Here is a 19,483-nt window from a genome sequence, read left to right as displayed (position 1 = left end):
ATCAAAGCAGCCTGCCAAGGGCGTATTGGTAAAAGTGCTCTTCGTGGCCCTGTGATAATGAACCTGTTCCTCATCCCTGTAAGATGGTACTTCCAGGGTCAGCAAGTTAATTGGTTCAAGCACTCCCAGTGCTGCATGCTGTTTCAGACTCACAGATTTAATATAAGGCCTCAATTTACACTGTGTTTGTGGATCTGGTTAATGGATGTGGCGTAATCAATTATAGATGAAATAACTATTCAGTATTCCTTTTCTCAGGTTTTCCATTTCACAATAGTAAAAGGCTATGTAATGTCCAAGTTTTTTTTCATGTGCAGTAAAAATGTTTTTACTCAAGCCATACCACTGTCTATTTTGTGGATCCCATATATGGTGGACAATTTAAATAAGTGGGTTCCTAAAGGTATCTTAGAATCAGACTCTGTCAAGATCTGGCAAAGCTGCCCTCGCTGGATTTTAACAAAAAGGAAGAAAAATGAGAAGAAGGCCCCCACGTTCCAGGTACTTCAGAACTTGGGAATGACATCACTCCTGAGTAAGCTTGTTCCAAGAAAAGCGAGGAAAAACAGGATTTGTTTTGGTTCTTAGCAAGGTTGAGCGATTCATACATCACTAGCTATACAATATAATACTTGATTATGGGTCCTTAAAAACAGTGCTGCAGCACATTCAAAGATAGAGCCCGGTCAGTGCTCTGCTTATTTAGTGAGTCACAAATACAGTTTACAGTTTTACCTCTATTTACTTTCACTGCCACCATCTTGGATTGTTAACTCGGGATGGGTGTGGGTGCTCCGACTTTCTGAGTGCGAAATCCAAGTTTAGGGGTAAATGGACTGATTCTTATATAGCGCTTTTCTACTCTCCCAGAGTACTCAAAGTGCTGTATACAACATGCCACATTCACCCAATCATACCCGTTCTCACTAGCACTGACACTAAACCAAGTGCTTTTTCTAACAACATTCACACACATTCGCACTCCGATGGACGCATCGGAGAGCACCTTGGGGTTAGTACCTTGCCCAAGGCATGCAGACTGGAGGAACCAGGGATCGAACCATTCAAATTCTGACTGAGAATTTGGAAACACCATTTGTTATACCGTGGCGTAAACTGAAAATAATAAAATAATACAAGCTCCTCATTTTTGTTATATATATTTATGCTGTTACCAATCCACAGCATTCCACATGCAAAGTTTAAGTGGTACAATATACCAGGTGATGACCTCATGGTGAAGTGGTTTACACATTTATTTGGCAAAGCTGCTGGTTCGATTCCAGCTGGAGCCATAAATCCTTTTTAGGGTTGTGTCAGGAAGAGCGTACAGCAAAAAAACCTCTGCCAAATGAAACATACGGAGCTACCCGCTGTGGTGAGCCCTCGTGACCAGGGAACAGCAAAAAGTAGCTGCTTCTTCCTGTAAGAAGTCCAAGCTAGACCTTAGCTCATAGCTTATGATTCATACTAGTTTTAAACTACACAAATATTGAAAATAGACGTGGTTAGACTGAAGAGACATTAGCAAATTTATTTTCAGCGAATAAATCTAAGTGACAGATTCTCTCAAAAAGGGAACACAACACAATCCTTATTACCTCTAGAGACCAAAATACGCCGAATTCTGTGCTATGGTGTGACACGTGTATATTGGATAAAACTGTTGCCTTTCATATGGCATAAACAGTATGGCAGATTTGTAGAAAGATGGTCTATTCATGTCTTATGGAGAACAATATGTACAAATCAGAAACACCTAGGTTAAATGGGATAACACAGAATCACATATTTTTCCAGAGACCATAGAGAGTGTGATAATCACTCATTCTACTTCTTGAACTTTTTCAAGAACTTTCTGAAATTCTTGGCTTGTGCTCTTTGCTCTCACATCACATAATGTCTGTCATCTCTTTGCCATTTGCAAAATACGTACTTGTTTTCATATATCGTTTGCTTTTTCTTTATGTCTAACTCCAGGTGATGCCTTCCCATGGACGATCAGCCTGAGTCAGTTCAGCATATACACATTGTTGGGGCAGCAGCAAAGCCTGAGCCTGTTGGAGCCGATGGGCTGCACTTCCACACTAGCTGTCACATCCCATAAGCTGCAGAGCTCTGCTGAAGGAAGGCACTCCTTTGTAGTGTGCCTCCATGTTGATCTACAGCCCGTCCACGTCAAGTGCTCCAACCCTCAGGTCAGTCAGACAGTCTTCGCATTCACAAAGTAGTCATTAGAATTACATGTATATTTATACAAATCATCCCCTTGTAAACTTTCCTGAAATATGAACGCACGAACCCTGGCAAGAGGGTCCTGCCTCCGCATGATTTTCTGATATAGATTGAGTCCAGTAAACAAACTGCCTCATCTTCTGAACTCGTATAATTTTCATGAAAATGGAAGTGTAAACATGAGAGTGTTGCCTTGTTTGTTTTGGTAAAACATTTTGAGGTCTCAGTCAAGAAGAGTAAGGGATTGCAGTACTCATCATCATTGTTTTACAGCATGTTATTATGTTTTAGTGAGACTGTGATGAATACGGACGTACTGGAAACGGAACATGTTTGTCTCCCAGTTAGGTCCCTGTGTTGTTTTTCATTTCTCTCGTAGAATCACATCTACATGTACCATTACACATGTTTTGTTTTTTCACAATTGAATTAGCTGTATTGAATTAAGTTCCTCTGTAAACACTTAATTGGGTCAACCTTTTGAGCGGTCACACTGTTAAATGTCTTCGACCACAGTGATGAGCCATGGTGATATTGAGGGGAATTGGTACCAGAAACGAATTAAAGGCCTTAATCTGCTTGCGGTGAAAAGTTTCCCATAGATGAGAAGAACTTTACTGAGGGAAAGTTTCTTTTCTTGCTTCTCTGTTCTCCCCGTCAAGTATGCTGCTGGTGTCTGGCAAAGCCGGGGAGGCTTATTGTGATTATATGATGAGTCATTATTAGTTTTTGGATGCCATTATATAAAAAAAAAAAAAAAACGTAATTCCTTTGCTCTGTCGTCCCATCTGTTCACCTCTCTCTTCTGTGTAAAATTTCTGACTTGAGGGGGGTAATAAGCTAATGCAGTTTCAAGTCTCACTGCAGCTTTTTAAGAACTGCTGCCAGAGCAACCCCACCCTCGCCAGAACAAAAGAGACCTCACACTACTTGATCGTCTTTCTAATTAGCGTTGCCATCTGGGGAAATATATATATGGGGTTGTCAGAATGCTGCACAGTTACTGTACAATAAGTACAATGATTGTTGGATTTTGGGGGTAAAATTACATCTGCAGTTTCAAAACAAATAAATTATCACAGCGCTGATTTTGAGATATTAATACATTTAAAGTAAACAAATAGAAGCAACAAATTTGGCCACTTAAATTTCCCCACGGCTAGTCGACTGCATGTTTGTCACATTAAGTCAGATTTTCCATTTCCATTACATGATGGATTACTTCATAGCACTAACAAAAGTATTTTTAGACAGTGTGGTGAAACAGTCGAGCCTTCAAGTAAACACCGTGGTGCGTTTTCACAGGTAGCAACTAGTATCGTAGTCGTATTTTGTATTTTTATCTGTGATTGTGAGAGTACACGTGAAGATGCAAATTTCCTAATGAATTTTGGATTGTGCAGACATATAGATTCAACTACGTCCGCAAAAGTGTGAGCAATGAGAAACCAATACAGTCCATATGACACTTGTATGTTTTTCAGTCTGGACAAGAGGAGTTAAACGTCTCCATATTACTTCAACAAACTGACTGACTGGCTGTCTGAAAGTTGGGGTTACTAGTTGTGCTTTTACATTATCAGGACCACCTTGGAACGAGCGTACACACAGCAACTGTTTGCTTTAACCTTTGGCACATAACTGTACAGCATTTCAATGAACAGATATGCACACACATACACACACCTGTTCCCATGTACACAAGAGTTACCACACATACTCAACAATATGTCATTTTTGTGAAGTTTCTCTATAAACTGCTCCTAGATAAAAGGATACAAACACTCGCCATCTGCATGCTGTCCTGTCCCTCTCCATCTGTGTGTTTTTATGAATGACTGTTGGAAGCCTCTGTTCAGTCTCCAGTTTGTACTACTGCACCCTAACAGGCCTCCTGATCTGCAGATGACAGGCCTTTGGAGAATCCAGGCCTCCAAATGTTCCCCAACTCATGAAATGTAGCATCTGTATTATAAGCTCATGTAAGCGTGTGTGTGTGCATGTTTTTCATGGCCCAACCTACCCTACCCTAATAGCAGTAGCTGAGCTAAACTGTCTAACCCTGCTAAGCAGAAATATCAGCAGCAGCAAGTTGACATAGGACAGGGTAAATAACAGAGGGAAGGTAGGAGATGAAGAATGAAGATCAATGATGAAAGGGTGGATGGAAAGGAGTTCAAGCTCTGCTTAAGTTTCATCATAAAATTAAGGACAAGTCTTTATCCCAGATGCTAATACAGAGGTCACGTAACAACCCTGTCATTCATTTTCATGTTGATCTCACTGTGCACACATTTTCCCTTTTTTTTTTCCTTTGCTCAGCAGTCTTCAGTCTTTTCTTCCACATCTGCTACTGAGTGCAGTAGGCCTTGTTGTGCTTGATTGGAGTTCCAGGCCCCAACTCTCAGAGAAGGGAGCACGGTGCCGTACCTCCCCTGCCGGCAGTGCAGTTTGGTTGGGTATGGCAAACAGCTGTTGGCCCTGTCCCTGGACAGCGGCTGAATCGGCGTAGCAGCTCTTCCTGGACATGTTTGAAATGGCGCAGCTGTAATGTATTGTGGTGCTTCTAATTTGATTTATGATTATTTGTGGAAGACCTCCCTGCAATGTGTGCGCTAACAGGAGAGCATGTGTGCGAGCGAGACTCTGAGAGTAAAAATGTGCTCAGAGTCTATTTCGTATGTGTGCTCATGTGCCTGTGCACCTTTAAGTTTAAGGGACCCTCAGTGGTGGGGGCTGCGGGCTTAGCTGGCTGCAGAAGTGAAGCATTTGAAATCCAGAAATTAGCTCACTGTGAAAGCGTGTTGCTTTTCTCCCTTCTTTCCTCCTAAAAAGCACCAAGTGAATGCATGAATAACCGAAAGCATCACATCACATTCCCCTGCTTTCGTCTCATGTTTTCCACTCTTTTTTTTTTTTGGCTTTGTTGTTGTTTAAAGCTAAGGCTCTTTTCAATGCGAACACATGATAAATAGCTGAGAACACTTGACGCAGAGCCTTCAGTTTTTCCTAATCGTGGTGAGTTTTTAGCAGGAAATTGATGACAGAATTTAACTTTCCTCTGAGGGTGTTTCTTTGGAAGTTTTGTTGTTATGGATAACAAATTGCACAGTGAAGCACGTGTGTAAGCATGCTGCGCCTCGCAAAGTGTGACCCATCGAACAGAAACACCAACGCATAGGTTTTACATCATTTTTGTGAAACGAGGCCTCTCTGAGTGACAAGTACAGAAGTATGTTAAGTCAGAGAGTGAAAGAATGAGAATAATAGAAGTCCATTTCTGGCTAATATTTCCTCTTTCTCCCTTTCCTTCTCTCTCAGCTTTTACTAGGTTTAGTGTCACATAACAACAAAGCTGCCAAGCCAAATCATGGTAATGGCCTCAGAAGTCAGAACTACATGAGAACTCCCCAGTGCAGCTGTTTGAGTCAGACCTTGGCAAAAAAAAAAATATACATTTGAATTTGGTTTTGACTACTTGTGGTGTGTTAGGGTTATCTTTTGAGGCACTCAGTTGGCACAGTATACTTTTCAGAGTATAGAAGCTAATTGGGAAAACTGAATGATACGTGTTTAATATGTTCTCAGTTTCCGAACAAGTGCTGTTAAACAAGGAGATGACGCAATATAGTGATAAACAGTCCTCACTTCCCATTCAAAGTGAGTGTTTTTCCCCCCAAACAGAGAAACCAAAAATTGTTTCGCTGGTAGACTGTCTTTATAATTGTTTTCAACCATAATTACAAAATACAAATCTAATCTGGGAACTAACGTTCTCTGTTTATCTCCGCTTGGTTCACCCTCCAGGTTCAGTTGTTGTATGAGCTCTTCCTCAGCTGGAGCTCAACGTGGGCTCGTCTCCAGAGGCATGGCATTTTGCGTCAGACGTCCAACATCCCAGATCCGCCTGCCGGTGCCGCTCCATCCTCCCCTGTACGCAGCAGCGCTGGCACCGCCCTGCCTGACACCAGCACCTGCAGTCCTTCTGCAGACTTTGGCTCCCCCACTGAGGTTGGAGTTTCTCACAGTTACACTTTTTATTATGTCAATTCAGAGTTTATATGAGTTATGGGAATCATCTGCTCATCTACACTGTTTTTGTTTTTTTTAATCCAGACAAACCTCTTTTCATAATCGGGGGAAAAAAACACATGAAATGGTCCATTATTTCATTCACTCATTCATTCAGTTGAATGTCTATCCATACATAGCACTGGCTTAGTCACTTATGAACTTTGCCTTTGTCAGAATCAGTGTTCCAGCTTTAATGTTGGGTTACTTTTTTAATATGCGACCTAAAGACAGCCTGCCAGCACCCATCTTTTCTCAGCTAGCTGCTGTGAGTCATGCAGTAACAAATGCTATTTAAGCCATTGTTGTATACATAATTCTGGTGCTGATTTACAATTTTAAGTGCAAATATTGTTATTTTATTGTTATGAGTAGCTGAGTCAGTCTTAACACATGTGATTTGTCAAAAAAAATGTTTTGTTTCTGGAAAAATTTTAGAGGTGGAAAAATATAAATCACTGCTTGTGTTTCTTACATGATTTTTTCTTACTCAGTGAGGTTTTATACTCCAGGCTAGGCAGAGAGTGCTGTTTGATTCGTTTAAGCTCAGCCTTGATTGAGGATAAACTTGCCTCTTAACTGGGGGAAAATAGTTACCTGTAGTTAAATTTTTTACTCAGATTAAAAATCAAACCCAGACATAAGTTTGAAATGTAGCAGTGCATATGCATGTGCAATAAGGAAGGCTATTAAAGTCATATTTTCTTAGGGAGTAGCCTCAAATATAATTTTCCCTTTTGTCCCTAGATGGTTGTGGCAGTTATCCCAGCTTTAGTTAATGCAGCAGGAGTTTTTCCTGCTGTCTAATACTGTTGCAGCAGCAATCAGTGCTGGGGATCCATGGCCTTGGGGCCACCAGGACACTGGATAATCTGTCTGTGTGTTTTTTTTGTGAAGCATAAATATAGCATTTATAAAAATGATAGTGAGTGCCGGTCAGTGTTGGCATAGTAGAAACTAGTCTAGGATATAATAGTGTCCGACCAGCAGCTCCCTGTCACCACCGTGGGGCCCCAGGGATCGCAATACAACCACCGTACTGGCCTAAGAGGCAATAGCGTGTACATGCTTATGAAAAAAAGTGTTTCATATGTCAGTGTGCATCTGCGTCCACATTTGTTTCCTTGCTATCGACATGTGGGTGTTCTTGCGTCATTTGTGGAACTTGGAGAAGTGGCAGCAGTTCAGTAGAACTGTGAAGAACCTGGTATAGTGCCTCTATAGCAAGGCCACGGTGGCCCCTGACAGCCCACTTGTCACTGTTTACCTAAGTACAAACACTGGTAGAAGTGTTTAGTCCTCTGGGAGGCCGGGTGATTGAGCAAGAATGTAGAAGCTGTTTTGATAAGTCTCAGCAGTAGTGGCGGCAGTCTCCCCCCAACACCCCACCCTTTCTTTCTCTAGCTACATTCACATTACACCCACAAAAACCTCTGCCCTACTGTCCTCCCAGATATTTTCTTCTCCCTTTGTGCAAAAATATAAAGCATTCTATTCATACTTCTGTATCTTGTAAACAAGTGTTCTACTAGTATTTATTAATTTACACAGCATAGTATTTAATAAACAGACATTCCCCTTTCAGCCATTTTATTGTTTCGCCGCACTTTTCTGTTCATCGTACCTTTTAGCTCTCTTTCCTCTGATGATGATTTTAATCTGTTGAGATTTTTTTTACAACTTTTGTCGCCAACTTGTGTGGCTCGCCTGACCACCAGTAGTTTACCTGCACTATTAGGGGCGATGATTCTCTAATAATGACCCACTACATTAAAGCAACAGTGTTAAATTTTCCAAGGGGGTAACTTCTGCTAGGTTTTGCTGGAGTTGTTTGTTAGAAAGTAAATAGTTCCTACATGAAACTGGTCACAACGAGGTTTAAAAGTTTAACCAATTAATGATTTCTGGAAACACTGCCACTGTGTTTTAAGCATTATTTGGTACTTTGAGCACCACGAGGCAAAGAGAACGCAGACATTTCTACCATTAGCAGTCAAAGATCCAGGTTCTCTTCTTTTGCTTTCTCCATGTCTGTAATTACTTGTCACCCTATTCTGTCTTTCCTCCATGTACCCCCAAGCATACTGCTCTCCCTCTTCTTATTCTTCACTGCTTCTCTATCTAAAGTGGTATCAAGCAGCACTCTTATTTCTTTCTGTACTATTTTCAGTCTGAAAGTTTCCTTTTTCTCTCCTCCAAATTATCCTTCCACCTGTGCCTGAGCCATTCTCTTTTTAATTCTTTTTTTTTCATAATCATCCTTTTCCTTCTTCCTTTGACACTTCCCAGCCTGCTGTTGTCTTCCAATGTTTGGGTCTCTCTGATGAGCAAAGACAAACTCTGCAGAGAAAATAAACCCGGATCCTCAGCCCGTTTATAGCACAGAGGCCCAGGAATTAAACTGTATACTTTACAACTTGGCTTGCGGAGGTGTGGGAAAATACTTCTAGAAAGTGTGTGATTGTTTGGGGCCCTGATCTGGCAGTTCAGGGACGTAGCAGAGCCCACCTCCACCAAAACCACACCAAGACCTCACTTTGATAAGACACTAAAAAAAGTTCAACTTTTACCCTGGCTTTTTTTGTTTGTCAGTTTTTAAAAAAAATAAATAAATATAAATTTTTTTTAAATTCCCCCTTTTCACCCTTAAAAATAAAGACGTTTTTAATATCTGTTGTATAGTTAACTTAGTACCTGTCCTAAATTTTTTCCATGTTTTATAATATGTAGACAGTACTTTTTTTCATGCAATTTGACATGGCAGAAAAGAATGACATTGAAATGCTCATAATTACTTGTGACTGTTGTGGTTTACACGAGAAAAAGCTTTCTAAAGATGACAGCAGTAGTTCTGGCCTGGAAGCTTTAAGCAGTCGAGTGTCCAATGCTCGCACACAACCACGCTGCAGTACATGGTGGTTGGTTCCCACAGCGCCAGCAACTGGCTCCTGTTTCCACACATGATGTTACAGAGACTAATCCTACCAAATGGTTAGAACTGTAAACTAAACAATCCTAACCACACACACACGGACACACACACACACACATAGAGAGAGAGCCATATTTTGACTTCATCTCAACAATAATTAGTCCCCAAATGGCAGTTGACACCAGAATATCTCTCATTGAGACTGACTGAACACCATTACTGCTAGTCTCATATTACTCACTGCCAATCAGCGATATTACACACTCAGAAAGACGGACGCACATTCACATATGTGCACACATTTGCGGAACTTGACAGATTAGTTTGATGAAGACACTTAATGATACTTTTAGAGTCATTATTTAAGTAAATTAAACACAAAGAGATTTAGTGTAGTTAGCACTGTGGCATTTATGCAATAATGATGGTATTTAAGTTCCCTATTTTCAATGGGTTTCATTGTTTATTTAGTTACATATATGTATGTATAGCTATTCTATCAAAGGTAGGAATTAAATCCTCATCTCCTTAGATAAGTTCACGCCTGTGTTTTGTTGCTTTCCTTTTCTTACAGTGTGAACTAGTGTGTGAAGCACATGCTTCTCATCAGTTACAGTGGTCCCCATACACTGTGACGTTGCATCTATTTTTGAATCGGCATAATCCTTAATTTATTTATATTATTGTCATCCATTCTTATCATGCTCTGCTGTCAACCAGCCTTAACTGTGTGATTAAATTAAATTTGCAAATTAGTGTCAGGCCCTCATCCCTCCCCCCAGCTGTGGAAAGAGGACATAGTTTCCTCATCTGGATCCTCTTTACAACACTGTAATCAGCATAGCAGCTGTGGGGTTTCTAATTGAGATGGTTGATAACCTCCTCACCAAACAGAGCCACGGTTGATAACCATGACACAATCTGTCATTACCACACTGCGATGGGAGAAGCTGCGGAAAAAATGAAACTCCTAATTGCAATATTGTTTGTTTGTAGGCTTTTCACTTTCCAAGCGAGCCGCACAGATACTGTACACGTTTGGAAAACATATTTACCAGGAAGAGACTGAGAAATAAAAATGTCCCCAGTGCTGTCATCTTCGTTGCATTGCCAAATCCCCAGTAATGAGTTGAGAGCTCACAGAAGGCATCCTGCTCCACCGCATCCTGCTTGCTTTTCAGCTTCACTCTCCCCCCCCTACCATTCCCGCCCCCACCTCCGGTCTCCACTTCCCATTCTCTCCCAGGCTGCAAGACGTGTGTGTCCTGGCGCACTTGAGTGAAAGGAGGCCATGTGGGTGCTGGTGGCTTACTTTGGGGTTAACACCGGTGACAGCTTTGCACAATGCACCTCCCCACCCACCCCCCAACATACACACGTTTCTCTGTTCTGCGTGGGGTTCTGCTCACCAGACACTGATGTCATCTATGCACTAAAAGGCTCAATATTTGGTGGTTGCTTTGTTATGGCCACATGCACAGCGACAACACTTTCAAACATACACATTCACCAAACACATGGACAAACACATGCACTCAAGCAGACAGTCCTCGATGATGATAGGAAACAAACACAGGAATTTTAAGTTAAATGCTCTTTGTGTTTTTTCTTCTTCTTATTTGGTTGTGTTTTGTTGTTATATCTTTTAGCAAATTATGTAGTATATTGGCTGAAATGTGCTTTGTAATTGGCTAATTGACATTTTAAGTGACAGGCATTTCTCTCCTTATCTGTACTAGATTTACTGGACAAATATCAGAATTCAGTATTAATGTGTGAATTACATTATGGTCCTCAAGCTTGTGATGGCGCAAGTTTGTTGGCTGGTTACCATTTTATTCTATCCAACAAAACAGTTCTGCTTTGGCTCTCTAGGGCGACTCGGTGACTGCAGGAGATGATGGTCCGTTTGCAGACACGGTGACACTGGAGCAGAAAACTAGCAGCATTGGTGGAACCAGTGGGAAGGTCAGCCTTTGGATGCAGTGGATGTTGCCCAAGGTCACAGTTAAACTGTTTGCTCCTGATCCCACTGCCAAAAAGACAGGTAACTGACCTTAACATCATAGTCACCGCTGTTTCTCTGCTGAATATTGCAAACTTAAGGTGTTAAGTTAATGACTTTCTGTTCTAAACACATGATATGTGTTATATGTCTGTCTGTGTGTGTGTTAAATAGCTGAAAAAGAAGCAGGGGAGCATTAGCAGTAACAGCACCACATCCGACTACACAAAAACATGTTTAGTAACTGTTATTAAAAATGTCTGTGAAGGTTCTCAATCATCCAGCTCATCGTAGTCTAAGGAGCTTGGAAAGAAAAGCGTCTGGACTTCTTTAAGTTTCTTGAAGACGTTTCACCTCGCATCCGAGAAGCTTCCTCAGTTCATCCCAAATACCAAATTAACAACGTAGTGTATGCTGTACAGTGTAGCGAGGAATGCTCAGACCTCGACACTGGAGAGACCAAACAGCCACTTCATAAACGCACAACATAGAAGACCCACCTCGACAAGACTCGGCTGTTCATCTACATCTAAAGGTCAAAGGACATCCTCTTTTGAGGATGCCAATGTTCACATTTTGGAAAGATGGTTTGAAAGAGGAGTGAAAGAAGCCATCTATGTCCACTGTAGACGACCATCTTTGAAGACAGGCGGTGGTTTACAACACCAACTGTCTGCCATCTATAATCCAGTTTTGAGATCCCTTCTCAGATGCCTTAATGCCCACTCACATCTTGGGCCATTTGACCTCAGAAAGTCACACGATAGGGTGGGGCCAGGTCACCCGAAACCTTGGCTGATTGTGACCCACACCCGTTTTTACACCTTGGCTTGTGTGATTAGGCAGGGGATCAATAGGGGGTCCAAGACCCTCTTAGGGACACTCCCAATAAATCTGGGACTCTCTGCCATTTGCTCTTAGAACTGAAGAGGCTTCTCTGATGAGAGGTGAAACGTCTTCAAGAAACTTAAACTACCCTAAGTCCAGATGCTTTTCTTTCCAAGCTCCTTAAAATGTTATCGAAATTATACAATAAAACAAGTGTAAAAGAGGGGGAAGGTTTTTCATGCAAATGTTTCAGTTTGATGGCAAAAGAACCAAACGGGACAGGCGAAAAGAAACAAAAATGTTTCAGTTTGCTGTGTATGAGAGCAAAACAGTATTCAAAGGTTTTATATATTAACACTTAAAGGGATCGGTGCCCGCCTGCTTTCTCAGTCATATGTTAAGCTCTAAGAAGGGAAAGGCAGCTGGAGAGGAGGGGGGTGGAGGGGAAAGATAAATAAATAAATGGGTGATGAATCCCAAGCGAACTGCCTCTTTGTCCCTTTAAATTTACTGGGGCGATGAAAGGCTAGATTCACCTTTAATTGGTGGCTGTAATATTTAGCATCTGCCAACCAGATCACCCAGCTTAAGGTCTTTAATAGTGGAAATGGAATGTTTTTGAGGACCTCACAGAGATGGTTTGATTTAAAGACATCCTAAATAGGCATTACTTTGGATTTGGGCTTAATATGTGCCATCTGAGTTGCAAAATGATCTTACCAGTGGATTTTCTGTGTGCAGCACATTAAGTATTTAATTGAAAGCAACAATTGTGCGCATGCAGTTTTTTTTAGACGCTTGTTATCACAAATGCATTCTTGGAGATAAACCACATATAAGACTGCGAAAAACTGTTATGATGTAATGTTTTTCAGCTGCAAAGGAAATCACATTCTTGTCTTTCCAGAGAAATGGAAAAATAGCCGTTCCAGACGTATTGGTTTTCCGGTATAATGTTATGCTTTTGTGTGTTGGAAGTTTAGAGGTAGAAATTGAAGCGTGAGTGTTTAGAGGCTTTTGCTTAAGGCACAAATCAGTGGTACACTTTCTGCCTTTCAAGATGAGCCATTCTAAGATGAAGGGACTAAGGGTTTCCAGTACTCTCACAGGGTGGGTTTAGAAAACTCATACATCAATATCAGCACTGTGTTGGAGACTATGACTTTTTGAGTATCAAACAACTTGGGAGAGGTTTTTTTTCCACGCGGTATCCACAATAAAGCTGACAAGCCTTGTGTTTCAATATTAGTAAGCTATTAGGAACATCTACATTTCTCAGAATTACCACAAGGCAACAGTACAACAGCAACCATAGTTTCAGATGTACAATGTCCAATTTCCCAAGCTAGTCTGTGATTGTGGGACTTTCTCAGTGGAAACAATGAGAGCGACTCAACAGTTAAGCTCGCAAGCTCGGTTCAGTACAAAGTTAATCAGTCCTTCTATGAACCTTACTCACTTTGCCTGCAGTGGGTGAATTTTGTTTGCACACAAGGTGCTCAGAGGTACACACATGCAACTTTAGGAATACACACAGAAGAGTCCACATGGTTTTCAATATTGTGTAAATACACATTCACCCTCTCTTTCCTCATTAAGACAGATTGAGGGTTCTGGGGCCAGTTGGATATCGTGTTAAACTGAGAAGATGCTTTGCCTTCTGAAATACAAACAGAGCACTGAAACACAGCCAGGCATACCAATACAAATACTGCATGCGTTTGCACATATTTCTGGATGTGTGTGTGTGTATCTGTGTGGCTTCAGTCTTGATCAGCAACACTGGTCTAGCTTCAAAAACACACTGAGCATCCACTGTGCAGGAACTGACCACAGCAGCCGGATTATGGCCAAAGGCAAGACCTGGATAGGCTAATGAAATTCACTCGCACAGATTAAACTTCCTCTCATGCAGTCCAAGTTCAGCTGTAATGCCTGTTTGTGAAGTGCTAGGGTGGCCACAGAATATTGCAAACTAAGGGTTGACACAAATTTGAGCTTCTTGGTAAATGTATGTCTTTCCACTGTGGTTTATCTTAATTATTATATTATATTCTCTTCTGTTTTTGTCTTTCTGCCAGAGATCTGCGTCATCAGTGAACTAGAAGACCTGAGTGCCTCTGTGGATGTCCAAGATGTCTATACAAAGATCAAATGTAAAGTTGGCAGCTTCAACATCGACCACTACATATGCAGGTACAAGGGGATCTACTGCATGTAAAGAGACAGAGCAAATTAAAGGAAAAGCCTGAACCACTGGCACCTTACAGCAAGGATATCTGATGTTCTGTTCTGTTGTTGACATCTTACTAAGGAGCTTTGTTGATTTTTCCTTGGATAGGTCTGTATAGGTTTTTTCCCCCCACAAATTTTTAGCCTGCAAGCTTTTGTAGTAAATGTTGTAAGTAATTTATGTAGACTCAACTGCAGTAAAACCTGGGATCCCACATTTATCCACCAGGACACCATGCAGCCCCCTTACGCTTGTGCTCTTGCAATCCCACACACACTTTTACCACCAGTACTGCCACTTTGGTCTGTTCCCACTTCTGCTCATATAATTTTCTGGATTATCGCCTCAACGTCCTTGTCTTTCCAGACAGCTGTTGTGGTGTTGACCACAGACTAACAGACAGATGGACCGACTGACTAGATAGACGCGCTGAATGGATTCTGGGCCGGCCCAACTCTGACTCAGAGCGGTAGTTCAGTCAGTCCGTCAGTCATTTTCTTTCTGTCTGCGGTGTCTGAATTGATTCACAGAAACATTAACACGTTGTTAGGGGAGGAAAACCACTGGGCGACGTTCCACTGCATCTTTATGGTAATCTCTCCCCATGTCAAGTTACAGTCACAATGGGCTAATTTAGCTCTGGGTTCTGAAATGATGAAAGAAAATACTGTAGCATAGAGGAGCTTGAAATGAAAGTACAGATTTTTTCCCATGCCCCACATACATGTGTCTCCCATTAATTGAAGAGGGACTTTATTTTCAGTGTCTAAATCCTTATTTTTCTCTCTCCGTGCTACGATCTCATACCACGGCGATAAATTCAGCAGTTCCAAGGGCATGTTGTGTACGTGCCTGAAGTCTTGTTCTGTTGCGAAGAGACCGCTTAGCAGGAGGCAATTCCCCCTGTCTCTGTCTGAGGAGATAATGAAACAGCGATCTAACACTGCTGCATGTTGCATCCAGCGGGCAGACTATTTTTGTGTGTATTTTGCAGTGTATGTTCATAAGTGTCGGTGTAGATACACCCCTATAAGTGTCTTATGCTCTGATCGAGCCAGACAGCGAAAGAGAGATTGATCTTCACGGGCCCTGAGCCTGTACTGGACCCCATCATTAGCAATCAACGGTCTTACCATCGATATGATAATAGCTATCGATGCTGATTTGCCAGATTTAAAACTCATCTTATCTGGATCTTGGGCATGTCACTACAGGTCAAAGAGGGACTGAGTTGATTGCCTTGGCTGTGAACCTGACTGTCTAGCAGGCGTCTCACAGACCTCCCTGTTTTGCCTTAGCTGGTTAATTTATATTCCGTCAGGCCACATGTGTTCTGTACAGTATTGAGTAACAGTTTAAGCCAGGACCAAGTCAGCGGTTAGACATTTTTAGAGAGTGAAGGTGCTTTGGGTCATTATATCGTGCGGTTCTGCTCTCCACAGGTGTGTGTCTAATTGCTTCTGAGGCAGCGCCAAGCCTAATCTTTTTACTAGACCTCTATGCCTTCCTAAGTAGATAATAAGTCAATTTTCTCATTTCTAGGTTATTTCAGTTTAATGTGAATTAAACAACGTGGTCCCAACACACTTTCACTGAACAATGTTCTGGCAGGCAGAAGCACTTCATTATCCAAGCCAGGTTACAGTCATGGCTGTTTAGGACACAGTGGAGGACCTCTGGGCTGCGGGCCCAATCTAATCCACGTCATCCACAAATACAAGAGAGCCCACATCCAGTGGAGTCCATATTAATCATTCTGAACAGATAATTGTTTGGTATTTCATCACCAAACCCAGGTTATTTGTGTGCAGTGGGTTAGATTAGATCAAGCTTGACAGAGAAAATGCCTCATCTGGCCTTAGCTATCTCACTGCTGGAAAATGAATGGAAAGTTAGATAGGGCAAGTAAATATGGGAGGTAAATATATAACTGAATTCGTGATTGTATCAAAATTGGAGTTAGACAGAAAAAGTGAGCAGGAGAGAAGGAAAATGACAGAAGTAGTCTGTAGGGAGGACAAATTAGGTGGGTGTTGCACCTCATCGGTACTGGGCTCACTTATTATAAAGCTGAGGAGGGAAACTGAAGTGAGACACGAAGGCAAAAAGGCGGCAGAGTGTTAGACTGTGTAAGGCTATTTGCCGTGTTGTCGGAAAGACGTACATTTAACTGTACCACAGAGATGCTCCCGAGATACAGTGCACCCTTATTCACTCTGTTGAGCATCTCACGCAAATTGGAGCTGATGTCTTCCAGCTGTTCCACAAATAGGAGGCAGCGAAGGATGACTGGATGGAAGCACAGAGGGAGAAAAGAGAGACGAGGTGCCGTGGGGGGTCCGTGTGTCGATTAGTTACTCTCACAAGTGAGAGAGCAGATTACAAAGATATATTCGCACAAGTGTGCAAAGAAAGAACATGCACACTATGTAACAATGCCTGGAACACACAGAAACGCACTCGCCACTGGGACCAGTCCTCTCTCGCTGAACTCTCAGTATACTAATGGGGTGTAATGAAGTGAGAGGTGGGCAAGGTGAGTGAGAGGGTTACTAAAAGGAAAGATGCTGATGGTATTGAACCATTTCCACTGTGCGAAGCATTTTGCCATAATGTATTGTGCACCATTTGATACTATTTGTGTGTGCACATGTTTCACATTCTCCAGATTTGGGGTAGTTTTTTTTGTGTTTGTTTGTTTTTTTGTGGTACTGCAAATTGAGAATGGTAATTGTTGTGTTGTTATGTCTGCGTTCATGTTATTTTCTTTTGATTTGTGCTCCACAGGTGGTTTCTGCTTCTTATGGATGGCTATAGTAATAAATGAAAAGATCAAATAATCTTAGTATATAAAATTTATAGGGGTGTGTAACTTTAGTATCTCAAAGGTTGATAAAAATGTTAGTATCGGCCTGTGGTTCACTTTTGTATTTTGCCATTGATGAGACATTTTCAGGCCCTGGCACAGCAACACGAGTAATCCCAGGTACTGTTTTAAGATGGGCCTTGTGTCTCTCTCCAGGCCAGGGCAGGTCTGGCACTGTGGCACCTATGAAGGACTCATTCTGCAGTGCAAGGAGACATCTGTGGTGAGGCCTCTGCCTATCTCAGAACAGCTATGGCAGCCTTAGGTCTCTTTATACTGTGCCTCGCCATCTTATTGCTCCTAATCAAGGTCACTTATCTCTTCTCGTGCTGGAGAGACAGGAAACTAAAGGAAGATAAATGACAAAATATTGTGTTTGGCGATGATGAACACATTAATAACATCAAAACAGGTGGAAATATAATCACAGAATTAAATTCTGCTTATGGTGTAACACTCACCTGTCTCTCCAGTGATTCTGACTAGCTGAATAATCAAACCAATGAAAAATATTGAGAGCCTTTCTTCTCTGTGTCTGCTGGAGGAGACTAAAACATGGGCATTCCCTTTTCTTGTTGACAAATTTCATTCTGGTGATGGTCTTATACTGGCAAGCAAATGAAAATGTGTCAGTTAGCACAGATTTGACCATAATTATGCAGTTTAGTCAGATGATAATGAATAGAAACTAAAATTATTAAACATTAAAGCAAAGAAAACTTTTGAATCTTCATTTTTTTAAAGTGCTTTGGGTACCTTGTGTACTTTTCATTCAAAACACAACTTAAACAGTTGCTTCAACATCTTTATTGCTGGATAGTATAAGACCATGACAATGTAATACTTCAGTTGGTTCAAGCTGGAGCAGCTTCCTGTGGGTTTAATCAGTTTATTCTATATTTAATTATCTTCTTCTAGTTATACCTTTTTTCCTCATCTTTTCTGCCCTCTCTGTGTGACTTCTTCTCCTCTGTTCTTTTCTGCATCTCCTTTCTCTCCTTCCCTCCAGTATGGAGGAGGGTGTTCGGAGCTCGGGCGGCTGTGGAGGAGTGGTCCTTTCTTGCACTGACAAGCTGAACAGACGCACTGTGTTGGTTCGACCCGTCAGCAAGCAAGAGTCTTTCAGCCACTTCTCTGGCTTTTTCTCTCCTGTAAGAATCCCGCTCTTCTTGTTTTTTTCCTCCATCAACAGTGGCTTAATAGAGTTCTGTATGTTCCTCAGAGGTGTTTCAGAATCGAAGGCTTCTGATGTAAATCAATTTTAAATATGCTTTTAAATTGTCCACCAGCACAGTACAAAACTGTCATTCCATGAACAACAACAGATAAAAAAAATAGTTTAAGTAAGTAAAATAACTACAAAAAGTGACATACAGCACTTTGTCTCTGAGGAATAGATCAGGTAGATAGTCTGAACATCACTATTTGGGTCTCTTTGTATTTATTTAGGTTTAATAGGAAGTCTCCTAAAAGGGTGCAGAACTTCGAAAATGATCAGTTAATGAATCCTTTTGTCAGCAGCTATTTAATCCACTGTTACTGGATGTTGTAGCACTTTACCTTGATGCCTATAATCAATCAGCTTGTCTTTTAATCATTAAACATTTAGAATGAAACTTCTTTTTTCAGAGGTACTCTGTATTTAATTGTTTTCACCCCATAATTGTTTTTCAAATAAATAATAAAATGGAAGCTTTGCATGCTTTTTGAGCTATATATGAAAAAGTGATGTCAGGTTTTTCAGAAATTGAAGGGGAAAGTGTAAATCTAATCCTCTAAACTAAATAGATCATTGATTCCAACATGATTCTCGTGAATTTTTTTGGTAAAAAATATTTCAAATTAAAATGCGATCTGAGAAAAATAGCTCAAAAAGTTATTCATTTATTTTATTGTGGTTTAACCTTTACCTACAAAATTAGTCTAAACAATAAACTATGAATTGTATTTGCGTGTGACTCCTGTGTGATATAGCTCATGTGTGATTTGTCCTGTCTTACCGCTGGCCAGACGGCAGCTAAAGTCCTGGAGGGCTCTCACCAGCAGCACGGCTTTCTGTCAATCACCTACACGCAAGCTGTCACCAAAAATGTCCGTCATAAACTCACCACTCGGCCTGAGCGGCCAACCCGCAGCAGTGCTACCATTGCCAATCAGCAGGTGACCACTGATCCTCTGGCAGACAGCTCGCCGCTGTACCTGAGAGAAATCCTGCTGACAGCCCAGCCTTTTGATGTGGTTCTGTCCTGTCCCTTACTGGCCACAGTAGCAGGAGTGTTCCAGGTAGCAAAAAATGTCTGTCAGTTCTAATAA

General features: G+C 41.4%; 1 protein-coding gene across 3 annotated transcripts in view; it reads left to right on the top strand.

Annotated features, from left to right (window-relative positions):
* The window catches only part of LOC134635624 (intermembrane lipid transfer protein VPS13B-like), a 292,458-nt gene that overhangs the window by 146,870 nt on the left and 126,105 nt on the right, over positions 1 to 19,483 (top strand). For all 3 annotated transcript variants that reach the window (XM_065471728.1, XM_063485027.1, XM_063485026.1), the window contains 6 exons: positions 1,981 to 2,198; positions 6,043 to 6,246; positions 11,114 to 11,285; positions 14,153 to 14,267; positions 18,180 to 18,321; positions 19,181 to 19,453. In XM_065471728.1, the coding sequence (XP_065327800.1) occupies positions 1,981 to 2,198; positions 6,043 to 6,246; positions 11,114 to 11,285; positions 14,153 to 14,267; positions 18,180 to 18,321; positions 19,181 to 19,453 (1,124 nt within the window). The remainder of the gene's footprint in view (positions 1 to 1,980; positions 2,199 to 6,042; positions 6,247 to 11,113; positions 11,286 to 14,152; positions 14,268 to 18,179; positions 18,322 to 19,180; positions 19,454 to 19,483) is intronic.

The sequence above is a fragment of the Pelmatolapia mariae genome, linkage group LG10_11 (genome assembly GCF_036321145.2).
Source record: "Pelmatolapia mariae isolate MD_Pm_ZW linkage group LG10_11, Pm_UMD_F_2, whole genome shotgun sequence".
NCBI lineage: Eukaryota > Metazoa > Chordata > Actinopteri > Cichliformes > Cichlidae > Pelmatolapia > Pelmatolapia mariae.
Note: the sequence above shows the minus strand (reverse complement) of the source record. Positions and strands in the feature narration are given on the sequence as shown.